Genomic DNA, 22,390 nt, shown 5'->3' with positions numbered 1-22,390 from the left:
TAAAAAGAATTTTAAAGATATAATTGGAAAGCTTGGGAGCAATACAGCAATGTTTCTGAAAGAGAAGGACTACAACAAATGAGCTAACATCTGAACAATCATCTGAGGAGCACAAGGCTAAATTATTTCTCTACGCTTCCCACATTAAACTGAAACAGATGTAGATGGAAGAAAGATAAGTATATGACAGATGAAGACAGGCCCACAGCCAGAGTGAGTCTAGTAAGAGTGACAAAGGAGGAGGAAACTTACATAGGGAAAGAGGGAAACTTACAGGACATCAGCTGTTTTGGAGAACTTAAGATGGCAGGGAGTCCTACCTCATTGCTTCTCCCTTATCGGTCTATTCCTGGGTATTACTGAATGATACCATATGCTGCACTGCTCTACTGTGCAGAGATACCAAACAAGTCATCACATACATTATGTAAGCCCAAGCAGAAGTGGGGTATTTGTTAAGAAGAAACCCTGCTCTGAAAACTTTACATTATGAAAAGACAAGCTAGGTAAAGAAGAGACACACAGAAAATAAATCACTTGTTGAAGGTTACATGAAGACCTAACTTTCCAACTACACCTACTGACAAGATGGACTTTCTGCTCCTGGTCCCGCATAATGTACTGGAACACTGCTGGTCTTAGTAAAAGGTGAAAGAAGTTTTCTTTAACAGAGGATGTCATGTCTGTCTCTTCAAATCATTCCCTTCCTCTCCAGCTCTCCCTTACTTAGTTACAGCTGTTCATGAACTTTATTCCAGGACCAGCAGGAGAATAAACCAGAATGAAGTGGTGCAGTTTGTGCCGCTATGCCAAACCTTGGCAACCTATTCCACTGAGAAAGGAAATTCTGAGCAGAATGTGTGAGAATGAATTCTACTGGAGAAACAAAAACAACAGAAAAAAAGTAACAGTAGCCCAGTATGAACAGTTAAGCTGTTCTTTTTCAATCAGCAAAGAAAAATATTACCAACCCTTAACCTCTAACATAGACAAAGGTGTTCTTACTCAGTTACTAACTACAGAAAACTTCTGAACTTGAAGGAAGATTTAGTAAGCAGTAGAAATGCTGGCTAACAGAAATTATATCTGCCCAGATCTGAAAAAGAACCCCCAGATAGCTACAGCAGTTAAAAATTCTCTCATGTAACTTTGATTGTAATTCCTCTCTGCTATGAAGTCTGCTGTTATGCTTTAAAATACCCTTCTAACACACCAAAAAGGGAATTACACATCCAGTCTAAAATTATAAAGCCAGCAGGAAGCAGGAACACTCAGAATTCCAAAAATGGGTATGATTATTAACATTCAAACAGAAAACACACAAAACATAACTTGGAAATAAAAATGAAAAAAACTAACTAAAAACCAAAACTCTTGCTTCTTTATTTCACCAGTTAACAGAATGATTTTGCTAATATATCTCAAAGCAACTTCTGATCAGGAGTGGAAATAATCAAAGGGATTTGATTCTTTCTTACAGAAGGAAAAAATATTAACTGGGAATATGACATAGGAAATTGGTTAATTGTACTTTATTAAGTGACTCTAACCAGATGTTACACACCAGCTCATTAACCAGATAATGATTTAATGACTCTACTCAGAAGTAATTACAGAACAGATATTAACAAAATTGCATTTATCACAGGTAGCTCCTTACTTAAATTAATTTCACATGCCATTAAGGCTACTCAACTTTTCAGCAAACTGCATTTTTATAGATTGGTATATTATTTGCAATTATTGCTAACTGCTATGAGCAATGATTGCAATGCCTCTGGAACATATTTACTGCTGACACTGTTTGAATGTGACAACTTTATGGCTAACAACTCTGTACTTATTACTGAAGTACTATTACTCCTAAGTGACTGATGAACATCTACCTTTATACTTGGAAATACAATAGGCACTTTATCTGACATAAGTGTTAATCTGTGATTTTTCTCATAATGGACCAGTTTATGTGTCCTAAAGTATGTGAAGTAGCAGTTGATCCTCACAACAGTCTCAAATGGATCAGGAGATTATTCATGTAATAAAGTACAATACAGACACTCATTATCAGGCATTATTAAATTATGTAGCTGTAATAGCTGAAAGCCTTTGGCCAACGCACGGGATGCATGATAATGTCCCTGACACAAGCCTGTTTGTGAAGGAAGATTCTCTTTCACATACCACATCACCTGGAAAAAGGGGAGACAATAAATATCTCACTTCCAGTAACACACATTTTAACTGCCCGTGCTGTAGTATCTATATGCTATGCAGATACATCTATATTCATCAGATGCTGGCTTTAGCAAGAAGAGCGCATTTTCTCTATGCTGACTTCAGGGGCTAACACTTCAGAGAAGAGACACATTTTCAGTCTCTAGGAATGACGATGTAATCCCCATTTGTGATGTGTCCACTGTGGCAGATAAATACACAGCTTCGCAGGCTAAAGCAGCAGGTGGGGAGCTCACTGTGTTGTGGAGATAAGAGCTGGAGAATGAGAAAAAAACCCAGTTAAAAGAAAATAGTTAAAAAACATTCAAGACTCAACTCTTGACCTGACAGAGAATTTGCATCATTCATAGTGATGAGATAAACAACAGAGTTTCTGAAGTTTTCTGAAGACCTAAGGTTGCTGGTATCAATTCTTAATATTACAGCTAGCGCAAGATGGGTAGGAAGCATTCCCATAGGGTCTGATCACTACCTGACCTATATTACCCTTGGCATTGACAACAATCATGTCCAGTGCAGAACTCCAGAAAGCTGAAGTTTTGGCACTGTCCTTATGGGCATCACATATAAAAGGAATTAAAAGAGGAATGAAGTAAGTGAGAATGTGACAAAACAACTTAATAATAAGAACTACAGGCTAACGCTTTTTTTTTTTTAATGAAAAAATTCATAATATCTAAGGACTTCAGTAGTCAGGCTGTGCATTTTGTGAATCCAGTGTCAGACTTCTACTCACTGAGGAACAGTTAAAACTGCTGTCAGCAATCATCACAGTAGGAATTCACAATCTGTCCCACTGTGGTAATATAACCCCTGAGGTGGCAGACATGTGGCAAGCTGATGAATACAGCAGTTTTCTGTGACAGAAGCTGCAGAACAGGAAAGCTTACAGGGATGCCAAGAAATAATCCAAGACCATTCACCCGATGCCATGGCAAGACCAGCTGTAGCTGTGTCATTCCTGACTATGTTTAACCTGCTCTTGCAGACTCCCAGAAGCCAAAGTCTCACAGCATTCACAGCAATCTGTTCCCATGCCCCTCCTCCTACTGTTCAGAAGCACACAGGTATAATGCCCATGGATGGTACACATATCACAGGAAATATGGACAGGAGGAAGTTGGTCTTTCTATAATGGCTTTTTGTATACTCGTTTATCATGTGTTTTTTGGCAGTCTCTTCTCTGCCAGGTTAGGCAACCTACTAGCACATTTTTAGTCACAGCTAGATCAGAAAGATCTCATCTCTCTCTTGTTGAGTTCCTCTGTTTCTCCTGATGGGCCACATCCTTCTTGGAGTACACTGCCTAAAACAGGGCCATGGCTTTACAACTGGCAGGACAAAAGGCTGACTTTGCATGTTTTTTTCAAATTACGTTCTTAATCAGAAATGCATGAAACTGATGCTTATTTAAAACTAAGAGTATTTTTTATTTATCAACATTACATCTACTTGCAAGCACTGTGAATCCCATGACTAACATCTGGGATTTTCCTTCTCTGCCTCCTACTGAGATGGGGCAGCTTTAATTTCTGCAAAGGATTCTGCCTGATATTCTCTAAAATGGGCAAACGGATCCAAGGATTTTTCTGTACAGGGGAACATGGGCCTAAAAGATACTTGTTGAATTATCAAGTCACATCCCCCAACATTACCCTACATTACAGCATGACTCCTGTCAAATGTACTCAACATACTCAGCTCCCTGAGTATGGGTCTTTTTTTGCTCTCACTCCTTCTAAAAGAAGACCAAAATGGAAATTCAGTACCTAATTTTCTCTACACTCACTCACAACTAGTTTAGACTCACACGTGAATCTTCTAGTACTGTCTATTATCTTAAATAGCTTTCCAATCACTGTGATGCTAATTGATCTAACACCAATTAGCATCAAGTATTTCTATACTTCTGATGAATTTTCACAAGAGAAACTGTAATAACTGAGGAGCCTTTCAGACCATGACAGCCCAGGGATGCCCTTCCTCCTGCAACAAGCCCTCCCTCTGCCAGGTGTGCTGGTTTAGACACAAAGGCAGTTAGTTAATGGTCCTTCTGCCTCACATGGCAAAACTGAATCTGACAATATTTTTCTAAAAAACTCAAAACAAGTAAGACTGCAAGCTCAAGTTACCACTGGATCCTATTGCCAAGGCAACCCTGAGATTCCTCTCTTTAATTACAAAAAGACAGACACCATGGAATCTTTAGTTTGAAATCTAGATTGTAAGAACTGATTTGAAATTTAGACAACTACAGACAATCCAAATAATTCTACTTTCTCCAGCCCTGTAGAAGACTAGCTCTTATTTCAGAATGCCAAATAAAAATTTCAACTGATCATTGTTCTATACTTCCCAGCTCCCAAGAGTGGTCTTCATATTAAAACAGAAGACGTACTTTAAAGTCAAAGTCAAAGACATACTTCATAGTCAAGAGATTTCACACATACAGACATTCATGGTTACTTATAGGCACATACTTGTCTTACCTTTGAAAGAAAGACAGTTAGAAAGTTACTGCATGAAGGATCACAAAACAAAAATAAATCAATTCATGTTCTAACATGTTTTTATTGTGTCCTTTATTGTCTTTTTATTGTGTCCAAGATCAACTGCTACTGAAAACCTGTCCTTTTAGGCCTTTTGAATAAAGTTGGAAAGACTAGAAATCGGCTCTTATTATACGAAAAGTACATCAGAGGGCATCAGTTTAAGCAATGGCAGTGCTCGCACCACTGAAGGAACTTTTGATAATAGCTTCTAATATGATAATAGTTTCTAATAAGTCTAAACCAAGCAGATTGGCAAGAAAAATACGTAAGCCTTGTGCAGAAGGACTATGAAATTGGAGTTCATAACAATACATACCGAGCTGCTGAGAATGTCAGAAACAGTATAAGGCAGACAGTAGCAACTGACCCTAATCCAACAGCAGTCATGTAGTGAGTAGGAGTGGGTGCTAAATCTGAAAGAAAATATCAAACAATTCAAACAAATATCAAATAGTGTAGCTTCTGCCCGGTAACTGAGTCTGCTCAAAGCTACAGTACTCTTAACAAAACCCAGATGCTGGACTGACTGCTCAGTCAAGTAGTAATGGAGCTGACTATCTAGTAGTTACCATCCAGTTGAGGAAGTAGGATTAAATGCTGTATTTCTCAAAAGTAATTACACTTCTAACTACTCTACCCTAACTATTCTGTGATTCTATGATTCTCCATTCCTCAGTTTCCTGTCTTTTCCTTTCTTTCCTTTTTCTTTTTTTAAATTTCAGATACTCAATGCCAACATTTTTCCCTCTCATCACTGTCAATTTCAGTCTAAATCATATTCTAAAGTGGTCTCTGGTGCCAGAAAATCCTAGTGCTTTATGAAATGGCTCAACGCATTTCCTTTAAAAATTGTGCAATCTAGGCAAGACTTCTCCTCCCCATTCTTTTATTTATTTATACTTTTTTCCAAGTGACAGAATAGAAATAAAACTGGCATCAACAACTTTACCCAAGCCCATAATATCAGAAGTCATGCAGGGATAGAACAGAAGGCTAACAGTGATTTGCTGTCAAAACCAGAATTACTCAGAAGTACTGTTAAAGGTAACTTGAGAAGACAGGAACTCAATCAATCCCTTCCAGTCACCTCTATTCCATTTTCAGCATTAGTCAAAGGTTACCTATTCCTTACTGGGCTTCCCACAGACATCTAGGATGCTGGATCTTATTTCTGCAAGATTCCATAACTCCACATGCTGTTAAATCTTGCAACCACAGGTATTTAATATTTTATCAAAAATTTGAATTCTCAAAAGAGCAGCATTTTTTCAGTGAAATTGCTGTGTATGTCGAAATAAGAATCTAAGCACCTGAATATCAGGAAAGTAACTTCTGTTACTTGAATTATTTTTTGGCTCATCTGAATGTACAGGCACAAAACTGATTGGGCATGCACCCAAAACACCCTCAACAACCGATATGAAGCACAAAATGTCACACAAAGCGTTAAGGAGGACCTGACCAGTTTACCATCCTTCTCTAGCACTGCTCAGTGAAGCAAGGCTTGTATCTGTGTAGCACCACACCTATAAACTTACTGTAAGTACAGTAAAATAAAGAATTTCAGACAAGGACCCTACAAGGAGACTATGCTCATCCTGAAGGCATGTTCACTTTTGGTAAAAGTTATACTTGTCCTCGTATCACTGTAACACAGGTTTCCATACAGAAGTTATGCATCTCTAGAGCAGATGTCAGATGTCTACAAAAATGACAAAACTGTCTTCCCTAAACATTATTATGTATGTGGTGAAAAATCCTCAAAATGCATTTTACTTATTTGTGACAGAAGTGTGCTTCTAACAGCTTCCTACCACTGTCTATGACAATGATTTATCATACAACGTAGCTTTGTCTAGACACCATCTGAAACACGCCCATTTGGTTTAGATTTATGTACACATTTTCCTTCCACACAATGTGAATTAAGAAATACTCGTCAAAGAATTCAGTGAACCAAAAAAACCCTCTCATGCTCTCCAGCTCCAGAATTACATTAGGCCAAGGACACTGTCTAGAAGTATATTCAATATAAAGGCAAACAGATTTACAATAGAAAGGCAAAGGCCTGGTCTGGCCTACTCCCATCTTCTAATGGCCATTCTTTTAATCCCAAACCCAAAATCCACCTACACATAAGGCAGTCTCTGATGATGCTCTGTAAGCAGAAAAATGACAAATTCAGAAGAGGTCAGTTTTCTGTCTTTCCAGACCTCTTGCCTATACTGTTCTAGCAATAGAGCCCTGAAACCTAGGGAATCCTTTATTACAGCCAAGTCTCCACAACCAAACTGCCTAGATTATATTCTAAGTGCGGTGGTAAATGAACTAAGCAACAAGAATAAACAGCCAAAGGCAACCTAGAAATAAAAACACGACCGTCACCAGAACAGTAATAGCAACAGTCAGACATGGGTTTTGTGAACAGGGGAGGAGATGAACCTCAAGCCCTCCATGCACCACATAATTCAGTCTCACTCCAAAGTACTGTCTCACTCTTCAATGTCACTGCATTTCCAAACACCAATTTGCAAGTCTTCCAACTCAAAAGCACAATTTAGTCTTTAGGGAGTGGTGCCATTTCCTTTGTTAGGTGAGGCGAATGTTTACACATTTTCTGCCACTAACCTTTCCACTCCTCACAGTCAACCAAAAATTAATGGCAAATTTAGAAACAGCCACAGCAACTATTAGATCATGCTGTTAAGCACAGCCATGACAACTTCTGTTTTCTCTTTGAAGGAAAAATCGACTTACTTTTAATTTGTGCCCAAATAGCACAGGACTGTGTTCTCACCTGAAAATGAAAACATAAAAATCACTGTTTTGCATAAAAAGAATTTATTATCATTAACACCCTCTGCAAGAGTAGCCATCCACAACATACTGTATTTTATTGCTATTTGGAGTAGAATTTATTATTCCCCTGATAACAGCCTCTAGCTTGTCTGTAAAGATTACAAAGACAGAATTAGAAATAGAGCTTTGATGAAAGGCTGGCTCTAGTGTCTGGATATTCGCAGTTATCTAAATTGGAGATAGAACCTTTCCTTCCACATCTGTACACTTGAAAGAGTTCTGCAGAAACAAGAAAACATTTTGCCAGGCATATACACTTTTCTCAGATGACTTTTTATTAGGCTAATTTTAGCAGGCTTTTCTCACAGCAGGAGTCACTTTGATTCCAATTTTCAAAAGAGCTCACAGCTTTTTTCCTGAAAAGACTGCATGTCATCTCCACCTTCCGCAGTCCTGCTTTTACTTCTGTTACAGGCATAAATTGTTTGATAAAAAAAAACTGATGCTGAGACTGAAAAAAAGCTATGTTAAATTATTCTCAAATAAATTTAAACTCCAAACATGTTTTTTAGTTCTTGCCCTTCACTATGAGCCTGGACTCTCTGCACAGCATGGAATCTATAAAGTAATCACTAGAGATTAAAACAGATAACCAATGGATCGGAGTTATTTAAGTAGTCCCTCATGGAGAAGGACACTTTCATACAAAGGACAAGTTGTTCCACTGAAGTAAGGCTTTCATCATAATGACAGTAAATTCCCATTTAAGAATTCATTGCCAGGTTGGACAAAACCTTGGGTGACATAGTTTAGTATGAGGTGTTCCTGCCCATGTCAGGAGGGTTGGAACTAGATGATCTTAAGGTCCTTTCCAATCCTAACCATTCTGTGATTCTACAATTTGTTCCCAAATCCTCCCCTGGTCTCTATTATCCCTGTATTCCAATCGCCAAATTAATCAATACGAAAAATAGTAATTTCTATCATCTTCGAATTTTCATTATCCTCCAATTTCCCAATGATCTCCTCAGATCATCTGACCAGCCTTTTAACACATTTTATTGTTCTGCACAACTGAAATATGCATTTTAAATCTTGAAAAATAAATACTGCACAGCAGACACCTTTCTGAGGGCCTCCAAATCTCAGCAAGGGATAAATGAATGTGGACTCAGTGGAAGGGAACAGCTTGCTTTAACTGTGTCCACAAAATTTTATCTGAACTGATTTTCCCACCCTTACCACAAAGAAAATACATAAGGTATATTAAGAAATAACGGCAATAAAAAGTCACAACCAAGCCATGATTTTGAAGCAGTATGGTACGAATTGTACCATTATCAGCATGAAAGGGTCTGGAGCCAGAGGGGACTCTGGAGGATGCCAGAAAATAGAAGTATAAAATGAGAAGATTAGTTAGGAGTCTATGATACAGACACATTAGAAATGTGTCTGTATGTGAAATGTGTCAAATGGGAATATATTCACAAGTAAAATCCATTAGAGAAATGCTGATTTCACATGTATTAATAATTGAGGGCCAATTAAAGAGCAGATATTTTTAAAAAGCAGACTTCTAAATACTACCTTTTGAATCAAAATTCAGTTACTTAAGTAATCAGATTTTCAGAAATTCTCAAAACCCAACAACCCTCAATTTATAATTCTGAACTTCTTAACTCCTTAATACCAACATCTGTACAAAAAACAAGAGCGTAAGAATTGAAGATAAACCAGTACTTTGAGCCACAGGTTTAAGTTCCATTTCAAAGAAGCAGTGCTTGGAACCAAAGCTTTTTGGTATTTGCAATCCTAGTATTTATGATGGCCCTTTATTTTTAGGTTTTTCCATTTTTGCCTTTTGGCATTCAGAGTTGCTCCACCATTACAGTAATATCTGTAAGGAATTACAAGTGTTAAAGACCTTCAGATTTAATCTGTCAACTACGATCCCTGCAACATCACGAAAAAATTTAACACAAAGCTAACATCTTCCTCTTCTTCTCCCAGCAACATTTCATTCAACAGGTGTAAAGGAAAGGTTTTAAAACATGCATTACCTTATTCCATTCACTTATTACCCTTAAAAACACGCAATACTCTTCTCCCAGCTTTAAAGGAGCATTATAGAATTTTCCGTAGTAATGTCTGTCTCCAAGAGAAACTGGCATGTTATCGGCAACATCCTTCGCCAGAAATTCAGCTGCCACATATCCTTTAACATCAGTGGTGTTACTAAAGAAAGTTGCAGCAGCAAAGGAGTCACAAATAAAGGTGCTCTGCAAATCCAGAGGAAGCACAATGACTTGATAAAAACTAGAGTGAAACAAAAAAAGTAAACATTAGCTCTCACTTCAATGTACTAATTCACAATACATTAATTCACAATGTCTTTTCACACATATTTGTAGCATCTTAACTGCCTTCTATTGTCGATGTCCAATACAAATGATTTTCATACTAAAATATTTCTCTGTGTGTACCATCACATTTTGAACAAAAGCAATGCATGAACAGATCAGAGCTTGTTCTCCCGACAAACATGTTAACTTTACATGTTCATTCATGTTCAGAAGAGCATCGAAATGAGTTATTGCAGGCTATCTTTTGCTCCTCTCATCTAATGCATAAGTTCACCTACGAAACAATACATACAAAATGAGCCCCTGAAACAAGTTATACTGTTTAAAGCATGAGAGGACAGATATCATTTGCAAAAAAAAAAAAAAAAACAAGATCAAATTTGTCTTCAGACATCTCAAAACAGTGTTTTATCTATAGTATCCAACCATAGAAAGATTTAAGTACCAGGTTGTTACACCAATGCTATCCTGAAATGTTATTAGCTTTCAAGTATTTTCTGTTCTAGTGCAATGTTGAATTACAATTACCTTTTCCTTTTATCACCGACAGCACCACTTAGAAAGGTGTAAATCATATTTTGGCAGTAATACACTAATAGTAAAACACTACTTCAGAATATGCCAAAATACAGATATTGTTCATTTTCTCTGGCTCCTAGAAAAAACAAATGTACTGCTGCATGAGTTTGCTGGAAAAAAAAAATCACATGGGTAGACCTGTGCTTGGATCCATCAACAAAAATCTACTGTGGTTTCACTGCAGATAAAGGTGAAAAAAAAAAAAAAAACCCACAAAAAAATTCCACAAAACAACAGTGAAAACACATAATTATAAACCATAGAATTTTGCTTCAGAAAGCAGGGAAGAGTCTGAAACCAAATACTACTCTGCTAAGGGAAAAGAAACTGGGAGTTACAGCTTAAGTTTTCTCCCATTGCTAACAAAACCAATCTAACTCCCACAGAAAGTTTCAATATGTAAGTAACATAAATCTGCAGAATATTTTTTGAAAGGGTGAAGAGTGCACAGAGACAAACCTGACTGGTCCATTTTGATCTTCTGCTTTCCGAAGTCTGAGCAAAGGTGCAGAACCTGTTACTGAAACAAATTCTACAGCTGGGAAAGGGGGATCTAGAAAATAAAAAAATACCAGCACTTCAGAGAGATTTTAGAAATACTTCAGCATGAGGGTTCCTAGCTATTTCTTCCCCCCAAACTCCTACGTTAACTGAGCCTCAAACCCCTGACAGCTGAAATCTGCAGGCAACATGAACAGTCTGGTCAAGGAAAACACAAAGTGAATATGAGCATGATGGCATGGCAGCCCTAACTCAAACCTCTGTACTGACATATGTATCTGCTAACTGGGAATAACAGAGATGCCCCAAAATGATGGTAGACTATGGACAACTGAGACAGGAAACAGCTGGAGGAAGCAGTATCATTTATTAAACTAACTGAAATGGTCAAGGACAAGAAAAAGTTGAAACTCCAGGCACACAGCCCACTACAAGAAATAAAGGAGTATCTGTTCGTGCCAAATGTGCTTTCAAGAAAGCAACTTTCCCAGTTAGTACTCACAGTCAGCTGGCAATATCCCGTGCCTTAAACTGGATTTCAGTATGGATACACACACAGCTCCAATTTGGTCTAGTGGAATTTGCATCAAGGCCAAAATGGAACAAATGCTTCTTCCCCTAATTTCAATGGCAATGATGACAGCTGCACACTGATATGGAAATTACCACTATCAGCCTGGCAGCAAAAATGAAAAGAGATTCAGTATGTACAACCAAGGGGGCAAGAGTGTGAAGCATGGATACTATTTACCCCAGAAGTCTGAAAGAACTAGCACAGATATTTACAGGTATGGCTAGGCTGTTTGAAAACTGCTCTATCAAGCTACTGATGTGGTATCTGACTAAAGAGTAACAAATGCAGTGCTTATGTACAAAAACAAAGCTTCAGAGCACCGTTAGAAAGAATAATCAATGTCATGGAGGCAAACAAAAGTAAATAAATGAAGATCTGCCAAAGCTAAGACACATCAGACAAAATGATGTCTTGCTGAGACACATGGAGTTTTCAAACAGCTGGAATATGGATTGCTGCACATATATATTGAAATATAGGAAATCATTAGTTCAGCATTAGAAAAAATGTTAAGTGGGTAAATAACTGGTAAATAAAGAGCTGTCAAAATACACCATGTTGGAAGCAGAAGTACTGGGATGCAGGAAAGTTGCTAGAAGAGTTCCTCCAAGACTAAAGTAAGTGCCAAGTCTGCCATTCTGCTAACAATCATCGTGCAAAATCCTTGTGCATACAGATGCATTTTGCTGCTTAAACAATGTTAGTGTAAAACAAAAGCAGAATGGAGACATTATGCAAGAAGAGCTGAATCACCTTTACATCTGTTTTGCAGAAATGGGATGAAATTCACCAGTATGAAGTACATAATGGTGAAGTAGTTGGGACTATAAATATATTCTATATATTCTCTCTATATATTCCTATCTATTCTAAGCTTCTTTGAGTAGCAGGAAGAGTGTATCAGTACATCTCAGAATGAATGTTTATAACCAAAATGATCACAGGGAAAAAAAAAAAAAAAAAGAAAAAAGACTGCTCTAAAAAGTACAAGAAAGAGATTTCTCTAACACTAGAATAGTACACTAGAGGCACAGAGGGCCCAGGTGTGTCGTTTCACAGTGTCTGAAGTTCCAATCATCAGTTCAACAGAGCTAAGTGAAACCAGTGCAGAGGATGGCAAGAAAGAGACAAACAAAAGAGAAATTGTCATGTATAAGGGAACCAAAACCTGGTCTTTGTATCCTATGAGAAATAAGGCCTACATGATCTTTGCTTTGAACAGGTAAAACATGGGACAGGAACAACTTAAGCACAGTATGCCCAAAATAAATACAACAGTCCATATGAAGCATCCCTAAAAGAAAAAAAACCCACTTTGCCCTTGGCAAAAACCATTCTTAAGAGAACCTCCTGAAAGCCTACCTAGCCAACTGAATTGCTCTGGTAGCTGCCTTTAACAGGTCCTCTTCAAAAACATGCTATAGCTGAACTACCAGTAGTTCAATTCCTGTAAACAGCTAGGAAAGTTTAAGGTTGAAATCAGAGTAAGATTTATATCTAGGAAAGCCTTAATGTTCTACAGTGGCCTTCCCCTAGCAGAGATACGACAGAAAACTCTTTCAGATAGTTGTCTGAGTTAATGAAGTGTATTGCATGGCTGCCTGCAAGAACAGAAAATGGTATTTACTTCAGAGGGTCTTTTCAACACTTCTGCAACTGCTTATATTGAAAAATATATAGTCAGTATTTCTATCAGAACAAAATGAACAAACAAATAATATTTGTCTGGCAACCTTTTTGTCCTTTGCACCTTGCAAACATAAGCAAATAGAACTTAAGAACTGTAAACCCTGCCTATAATTTCGGTCATTCCTCAGCACATACATTGCCAGAGGATGGTGTGAAAGGCAAATACATCTGTCCAAGTAGATTCATCTAGTACATTACTCCTACCTTCCTCTCTTTTGGCATCCAATACCAGCAGGAGACACTGTTACTAATTTGTCTTGAGAATGTTCCAATTTGTAAGAAAAACTTGAGAATTTCCTCTTTAATGACAAACATTTTGTGCACTGTATGCAAGAGTTTTGAATCCTTTTTTCCAGATAAGCAGTGCAAGGGTGAACATAGGGCAAAAAGACTGCTAAGTTAGTAACAATTTCATCTTTTTATTTTCTGTAATTTGATAGGAAAAATGCAGAACATGAAAATAAGCAGCCATCCAGTACTGCCAGTGCTAGTAAGTGGGCAAAAGAGAGCAAAATGTTACATCACACACACACACACAGAGTGCTCTTAACACTTGGGAGTCTTTTACCATTTTTACTTCTTGGTAAGAAATACAAACGACTACAAATATCAAAAGGCAATCTGCCTCTTTTAGTAAGAAAAGTGAACAGATGAAATAAGAGAAAGAATGAAAGGAATTAATTTAATTTTTGTTTCAGTAACCAGAAAAGAAACTGAAGGAGCTATTCCCTACAAAGTATTTGTCCACTGCGAACTTTTAATAAAGCACCTTTCCAGCAATTTAACATTTTTTTAAAATGTCTGCTCTGAGGTCATCATAAATTCCAGATTTAAAAATCCAATGGAAAAAATACTGACTTAACATCATCTAGAACAGTGGGAGGGAAAAGGGGAATGCTACGAAGAAGGGGTGTTTGCACTAAGTGAACTGTAAGAAGCAAGCAAGATCTTTCAGTCTGTTCTAGTGCTGTCTTCGTTAAAGGTTTTGGGACTTTTTAACTCTTCACCAGCAGAACAGACTAACATAACTGTAGCAGCACCAGGTAAATACAGAAGAACATAGAAAGAAATGCAAATATGTCCTAAGATAGCCCTACTCTAAGCACCTCCTTGTCATAGCAATGCTATGTTACTAACACCTGGACATTTCATATACTGGCTTGTCTTCCACAGTCAGAGTGCACTTGCTGAGTTTGTCTCTAAATGTGAAGGCAGACAACAGGAAAGAAGGTACACACCAAGAATTTCATTGCAACAGCCCTGGGATACAGCACATGACTCAAAGCTGGAGGAAAAGCCAGCTTCACTGTAATCATGCCCTTCAGAAAAACCTAGCAGTTCCCTATTAGCTGCTGTAAAAGCAATGGAACAGCTGCATTTCTTCATTTAATCCTGGAAATGAACTGTTTACTTCTCGTTTTAAATTCCTGTTTGTTGCCAATATGATTTACTATGGCAGTCTGAAGACTTCACAGGCAAACAGCTGCAATACAAGGAACACGGGCAGTTCTGTGACATTCTCCAGTAGTGATAACAAGAATATTTAACGCCTTTCCCATCATCTGACCACTTGTACAGCTCTGAACCTGTAACTCTGGGACAACACTACTTAGCTTTGAATACACAATGCATGCAAGAAAGGTTGTAAGTTTCCTATACACAGTAAGGAGAAAAATGAATGCACAGATCTATTTTTATCCTACCCTATACATTGATATGTACAAAACCTGTTAAACTGAATGATTTGTAGCATATTAAAATAAGGTGCCAGCTTGGTGCCGGCACCGCCCTCCTCACAGACTGCCTTCATTATTTTGTGTTGATGATAAAGCTTTAAAAATACAAATAGAAATGAACAAGAGAGTTCTTCCCAAGATCAGGGAAATCAAATCAAAGATTCCTCTTAAGGCCAAGTACTAGCTGAAGTAACACAGTTTCGGTGACAATCACTTCCTTCAAACAAGTGATTTTTTTTTAATGGTTATTTCAGGACTTAACGACCAAAATACTAAATTTTAACCAACTAAGTAAAAAACAGCACTGTAAAATACAAAATAAATTAAAAAAAAGGAGATACAGATAAATAGAAAAGGTTCATATGTATTACTGTCTGAAGAGCCAATAAAGTTTACTGTACATATTAAGCACACTTGTTTTAACAAGAGTGAGAAGACGTTTTTAATTTGGAGAAAGACATTACTTAAAGAAGGGACAAAAGGAAGAAGCTTGAAAAAACCAAGACCACATCTAACACAAAATGACCATATAAACCTTCTTCAAAGACTGGTCATCTGTGGAAATATCACTCATGTGATTTCTTCTGCTGACTGTGACCTTTGTTCTCCTGATCTGTGCTAAACGTCACACTCTCCCGTTCCTCATAGGAAAGGTACGAATTCAGTGAGGGTGACAGTAAAACCAGGAAGGGAACTACTGCCCACTGCCATGCCACCAGCCAGGCAAAGCTCTGCTGGCTGTGCTGCTGTTTGGCCTCCTGCAGGTTTGGCTCCTGCATTGTGTGACACTGAGCTCTGCTTTGCAAAAAGTCCTGTCCCTGGCTGGACAGGACATGTGACACTGGGATGAGCAGCTCTTCAGACACACAAAGGGGAAGGCACTGAAACAGCACTGGCCATGCGAGAGCAGGAAACTCTGCCCAGAGAACACGCAGCAAGGGGCCTGTTCAGCTAAGAGGCATGAGGAAATGCACTTTTTCTTCCTTCTCATCTGTGAAACGTCCACCCAAAAGCAAACAGTATGGAAATCAACTCAGTTCCTTGTAGCGGCAGGCTGGGGAAGAGTTTGCTGGTTGCAGCTTTCACGCTGACAGAGGCACTCACCGGCACTGCCCCCTTATTGCAGCAAGAGCTGCAGGACCTGCAGCTCCTATCACAGCAATGCTGGGCCAAGGAGCAAACCTGGGAGTAAGCCGCAGCAGGAAAGCCCACGCTGCACTGCTCCACACCGGGGTGGGCAGGATGGGAAGGCAAGCAGGCTGGTAAGATCCAGGATATGGGAACTGCAACAGCTGCCCAGCTGCTGTGCCCTCTCCCTGCTGAGGATCCAAAGCTCATCTGTGCCCAGAAACAACCAACTTCAAGGCTTCCTGAGTGACTTTTTAGAGCCAGGCAGAGCATAAACAGAAAGCGTTTCCTTGCTTCCTCACAAAGGAGATGGGGTACGCGTTTTCAGATGTGTTTAACTGCTTCAGTAAGCCTTGCTGTCTTACACAGGTAACGCTGAAGTCAGTGAAAGGTAGCACTGTCAGCAGCTCAGCAAAACAGGAAGTGGAGCTGCGAACAACTGAGCTTTAGTAAACTGTTGGGATCTAAGCCCTGGGTCTGATGACTCCAAGCTGAGTTCTTGCAGCTGAAACACCTGAGGGGAAGGGGTTTCATCCAGAGGGACCTGGACAGGTTTGAGAAGTGGCCCCCTGCAAACGCCATCAGGTTTAACAATGCCAAGGTGCAAGGTCCTGCACCTGGGTCAGGGCAACCTGGTATCTATACAGGCTGAGGGATGAGGATTTGGGGGTGCTTGTGGATGAGAGATTGGACATGAGCCTGCAACGTGGTCTTGCAGCCCATTAAGCCAAATGTATGTTGGGCTGCACCCAAAGGAGCATGACCAGCAGGTCAAGGGAAGTAATTATCCCCCTCTATTCCGCTTTCGTGAGAACCCACATAGATACTGAATTCAGTTCTGGACTCCTTAGTACAGGAAAGACATGGTTCTGTTGGAGATGGTCCAGAGGGGGCCACAGAAGTGATCAGAGGACTGGAACACCTCTCTTATCATGAAAGCCTGAGAGAGTTGAGCTTTTTCAGCCTGGAGAAGCAAAGACTTCAGGGAGATATTATTGTGGCCTTAAAAGGGGCTTGTAAGAAAGATGGGGAGACACTTCTTAGCAGGGCTTGTTACAAAAGGACAAGGGGTAATGGTTTTAAACTGAAAAAGGGGAGATTCAGACTAGGTATTAGAATAAATTTTTTATTATGAGGGTAAAGAAACACTGGCACAGATTGCCCACAGAGGTGGTAGGTGCCCCATCCCCGGAAGTGTTCAAAGTTGTATTCACAGGGCTCTGAGCCACCTGGTCTAGTTGAAGATGTCCCAGCTCACTGTAGGAGGGACTGGACTAGATAACGGAGGCATGGATATGAACTTAAGTATCATGCATTTGTACAGCCTGCATAGGAATACAAAGTGCACGCATGAACATACATATGAAATGTATGCGCCCTCAGCAATTTTGCCAATGACACCAAGCTGTGTGGTTTGGTTGATATGCTGGAGGGAAGGAATGCCATCCAGAGGGACCTGGACACGCTTGTGAGGTGGGTTGATGCCAACCCTAAGAAGTTTAACAATGCCAAGTGCAAAGTCCTACACCTGGGTCGGAGCAATCCCAGGCACAGCTACAGGTTGGGCAAAGAAGAGATTCAGAGCAGCCCTGCGGAGAAGGGCTTGGGAGTGCTGGTCGATGAGAAAATGAGCATGAGCCGGCAGTGTGCACTTGCAGCCCAGAAAGCCAACTGTATCTTGGGCTGCATCAAAAGGAGGGTGACCAGCAGGTTGAAGGAGGTGATCCTGCCCCTCTACTCTGCTCTTGTGAGACCTCACCTGGATTATTGTGTGCGGTTCTGGTGTCCTCAACATGAAAAGGACATGGAACTGTTGGAACAAGTCCAGAGGAGGGCCACGAGGATGATCAGGGGACTGGAACACCTCCCATATGAAGACAGGCTGAGAAAGTTGGGGTTGTTCAGCTTGGAGAAGAGAAGGCTGCATGGAGACCTCACAGCAGCCTTCCAGTATCTGACTGAGGCCTGTAAGGATGCTGGTGAGGGACTCCACTACAGACTGTAGTGACAGGACAAGGAATAACAGGTTAAAACTTAAAGAGGGGAAGTTTAGATTGGATATAAGGAGGAAATTCTTTCCTGTTAGGGTGGTGAGGCACTGGAATAGGTTGCCCAGGGAGGTTGTGAATGCTCCATCCCTGGCAGTTTTCAAGACCAGGCTGGACGAGGCCTTGGGTGATACGGTTTAGTGTGAGGTGTCCCTGTCCATGGCAGGGGGGTTGGAACTTGATGATCTTAAGGTCCTTTCCAACACTGACTATTCTATGATCCTATGAAAGTGTTTACAGGATTGGCAGCTAATTTTCTCCTTACATTAAAAATAAAAATAAATAAACCAGACTCAGGTTTTAATCACCTCACGTTCGCTATTACATAAATCAGAAACTCCCTCCTCTGCAGTACTGGTGCTTTGAAGCTGCACACTATCATGGACTGTCTCTCTGAAGGAACATGATATGCTGTCAGAGTAAATCTCAGGCTAAGAGCTCTCCAACAGCCTTTCACTTCCTCACTGCAGAGTAATTTGTTTTGTCCATCTTTTCCCAGACTTTAAAGAAGTCCTCCTATGAAAGGATGAGGGTAAATCTTTTTCATCATACAAACAGAGCAGAACAATAACATCTTTTCTGTTTGTGTGTACATCTATGGGCAAGCAAACAAATTAGTCATCGCAACCTGATCTGTAATGCAGTACGTTTCTTGCAAACTCAGATGAAAGTGCAGGGCTCCATAAGATTATACTCAGTACATGATAGAATTAATTCTAATTCAAGTCACTTTCTAGACTCTCTGCTTGCAAGCCCACTTTCTGACTTATGTGTTCATAATAAGAGAGAGAGTATACACACACAAGAGTATGTGGCCTGCAGATACATATCCTGCAGATATAAACAGATTCAAACATCAACAGTATTTTAAAACAGCTCAACTGAAGAAGTTTCTTTTAGGATATTAGAAGCAAAAGCAAAAGCATTACATCTTTCTCTATTATTTGTTTTTTTTCAAACACTTGAAAGTGGTTTCAAAATTATGTCTTTTTAAATTTATATGTGAAAACCTCTAACAAATGGTCTTCATAAAGGAAAAGGAACAAAGCCATGTGTAAGTAGAGTAAATCCCAACAGAAGTAATGAATGAAAAAGTACACCCACAAGACACTCTTTTCCTTATTTGGAAACAGACACTAACGCTCTTGCTTAAAAGACAATCTTGCTACCATCTTTTTACAACTACAATATAATCATTGCGTAATCATTTTTCATAGTTGACTCAATGTCTTATCTCAAGTAGAGAGGTGCTGAGAGCTTGTCTAAAATAAGCTAAGACAACATAAAAGACTGTGCAAGATGCCTGTTGCTGGAAGTATGAAAGGAGTAGAATTTCAATGATCCATGAAGCATTTGCTAGAGTATACTTACCATCCACAAGATGATGGGCAACATCAATTTTGTATTCAGCACTGAACTATTTTTAAAGGCTGCTACTTGCCAGGGATAAAAGCAGGCTTTTAAGTCCCATATGTTTGCTTTTTTCCCTTAGAAATACTATGGATGTAATATATCCTCATTCAAAGGAGATACAAATGTAGATACAGATATTCAGCATATAGAAATAGCTTTCTTAACATGCATTTTCAAATCTTCCTTTTTGAAAAAAGGCAAAGACTTATGGCTAACATTTACATGCTTACTGTATTCTGCAGCAGTCTTTAATAATTTACAGATGTCTATCCTTGTCAGGAAATTAAGTCTCTTAGGCAGTGTTCATTCAACTGCCTGGGACATGCCTCTTCACAGCAGTTCAAACTCTACAGTCAAGATTTCCCAAAGTCTCAAAATGTGGGAAGCATGTGGAAGACAAGGAGGCGCAACATCTGGATTTGCCCCCAGATGGGGAAACAGACCAACTGATGGTGCATTTGTTAAAGGATGCTGTATGAAACCTTGGACAACAAATGAGGCCACCTCCAGTACATTAACAGTGAAACACTTCTGTAAGCCTCAGGTTCCTTAGAGCCTCTTTGCTTCAGGAATATCTTACACTTACACAGTACCATTTAGCCAGAAACCCAACAGAGCCAAAAAACACGTTTCAGGCTTAAGGTGGCAGATGAGATCATTCCACCCACCATGGAAACACAACCATCTGGTATAACAACATACATGATTACAAAATAATTGGACAAATGAAGAAGCAAATTATACGCCTACTCTAAAATTAAAACTACTTTTATATAAAGTTGCTTGTATAGATAATGCAATTCCCAAAACATAAGGCACAGAAGTCAAAGGGACACTGCCAGAAGAATTATCTTAACTCTATCATTTTCATCTTGGTTAAACTGAAATAGCAACAAATTCAACACTTTTGAAAATTCTCATTATTTGGTGAGCTTTTCAGCATGATCACTGCTAGCTTTTTAATTTTCACTCAATTTCAACCACCATAAAAAGAAAACCACCTATTTTTATTTTTTGGCTTCTATTAAAAAAAAAAACAAACCTACAATATGAATTGTCTGCATGACAAGTTTTGGATGAAGATTCCTAATGACAGAACAGCACCTATCTTTTATTGCTTATTGAAAAAACTACCTACCAGATACAAAATGGCTCGCATAGCAGGATCTTCTAAGTGACCTGACTTTTACATGAAGACATTTTCTGGGGCTATGCATGTACATTTATTAAGCACTAAGTCAGCAGAGACGGAAACATGCCAGCTGCACGAATACCACTTCACATAGCACCTGCTGCAAAGTGCTCTCTAGAGCTCTGCTGAGTAAGTGACATGATGCAATCTTGCAGAGTTTAGGAAATATCACAGGATGAAAGAGTAAAGAGCTATATCTTTACTCTGAGTATGTATTCAAAAATTACCTCAGTCAACCAAATTCTGAGACAGCTTATTAGCTTATACAAAGCTACATATACTCATGAACTCATGGATGCTACTTCTGAGTGGCAGCAAGTCAACTTCCAAAAACTAATTGCGTAATTTCATTGCCAAATCCCCACAAAACTCCCAGTCATTGTATATCCTAAACAGTAGCTTTAAAAAACTTAAAGATGTTTAAAGGGATGTTCTGCCTTTCATGACACTTAAAAACTTTACATTCACTGTTAAAAATATGGTCATTTATCCATTTCAAAACCATCACAATCCCATGGTGGGTGGACTTCGTAAGCAATCGAAGAGAATTGGTTCCATCTAGTGGCTGATCAGAGTTAAAGGCATTCAGAGAATTTTCATGTTTCTTGCCATTCCAATTTGTGGCCCCAGTGCGAAGAATGATACTAGCACCAAACACTACACTTCACAACCTAATACAAAAAATCTGACAGCACTGGGATTGTGTAAAACTGTTCTAAACAAAAAAATGAGCTAAAAAATGACACACAGTTTTTATTGTAGCATTTCAGTGCCATAAGAATATCTTGCTAAATAGTGAAGCTGAGACTCTCCCTACAGAATGTTATTTGCTCACATGCCTTTCATGTTTTGTACTCTACTAATTAGAGATTAAGGTATCTGTCTGAGGTACTTGCAGGACTCTATGCACTCTGGATCCTTGCAGACTTTAGTGAGAATCTGTTGTTAAAAATACCCATAGGAAGTGTAGTTGTGCTTCTATCTCCACAGTGGAGAGAACTTCTACTGAAAAAGTGACTTAGCCTCTACAATGATAGCTCCTCTAGATACCAATCTTCTGTCTAACCCATCAAACCATCTTTATCTCTGCTGTGCCAAACACTCCACCCTCATTTCTCTCCCTCTTCTGCTGCTGGACTATTAACAATATGAAATTTGTGAAAACAAACAGCAATGAAAATTTTGAGCGTGGAAAGAGCACTTTAACAACCCACCATACAATACTAAGTCAACCATGCTGTTTCACTTGAGCCTCTCAGACCCAGTAGGTGCTTTTATAAATACATAAAATAAATGGCAGGACTTACCTGTGATTTGTGTTGTTATGGAAACAAGCAATGAAAAATTCAAAGCTGCCATGGAAATATTAACAGAGTAATTGGTGCCTGGCTGCAAATCAAAACAAACTTCTGGAGCCTGCTTGTGTGTAGTAAGGTCAAAGATCATTTCATGAAAGAACTCTTTCTGATACCAACGCTGGCCTTGCACATGAAACTGTAACGAAACAATCACAGCATGGAAATTCCAATGTTTAAAAAAAAAAAATCACTTGCATTCAGTCATGTCATGCTCTAAATTAGA

At 39.0% G+C, this 22,390-nt stretch overlaps 1 protein-coding gene across 8 annotated transcripts in view; it reads right to left on the bottom strand.

The window, feature by feature from the left end:
- Window positions 1-2,087: 2,087 nt before the first annotated feature.
- SUSD1 (sushi domain containing 1) overlaps window positions 2,088-22,390 on the bottom strand; it is a 43,647-nt gene continuing 23,344 nt past the window's right edge. For 6 of the 8 annotated variants that reach the window (XM_057426035.1, XM_057426041.1, XM_057426040.1 and 3 more), the window contains 4 exons: window positions 22,117-22,303; window positions 10,988-11,081; window positions 9,647-9,902; window positions 2,088-2,490 (listed from right to left, as the gene is read on the bottom strand). In XM_057426035.1, coding sequence (XP_057282018.1) covers window positions 2,371-2,490; window positions 9,647-9,902; window positions 10,988-11,081; window positions 22,117-22,303 — 657 coding nt within the window. In that variant the 3' untranslated portion in view covers window positions 2,088-2,370. Of the gene's footprint in view, window positions 2,491-5,103; window positions 5,201-7,544; window positions 7,585-8,604; window positions 8,960-9,646; window positions 9,903-10,987; window positions 11,082-22,116; window positions 22,304-22,390 lie in introns of those variants that run through there. The other 2 variants (XM_057426042.1, XM_057426037.1) reach the window with 2 other exon arrangements.

This window comes from Pezoporus wallicus, unplaced genomic scaffold (assembly GCF_028554395.1).
Source record: "Pezoporus wallicus isolate ANWC-B61680 ecotype Strahan unplaced genomic scaffold, APGP_CSIRO_Pwel_v1 scaffold_8224, whole genome shotgun sequence".
Taxonomy (NCBI): Eukaryota; Metazoa; Chordata; class Aves; order Psittaciformes; family Psittacidae; genus Pezoporus; species Pezoporus wallicus.
The sequence above is the reverse complement of the archived record's forward strand: the minus strand, read 5'-3'. Positions and strand labels throughout refer to the sequence as shown.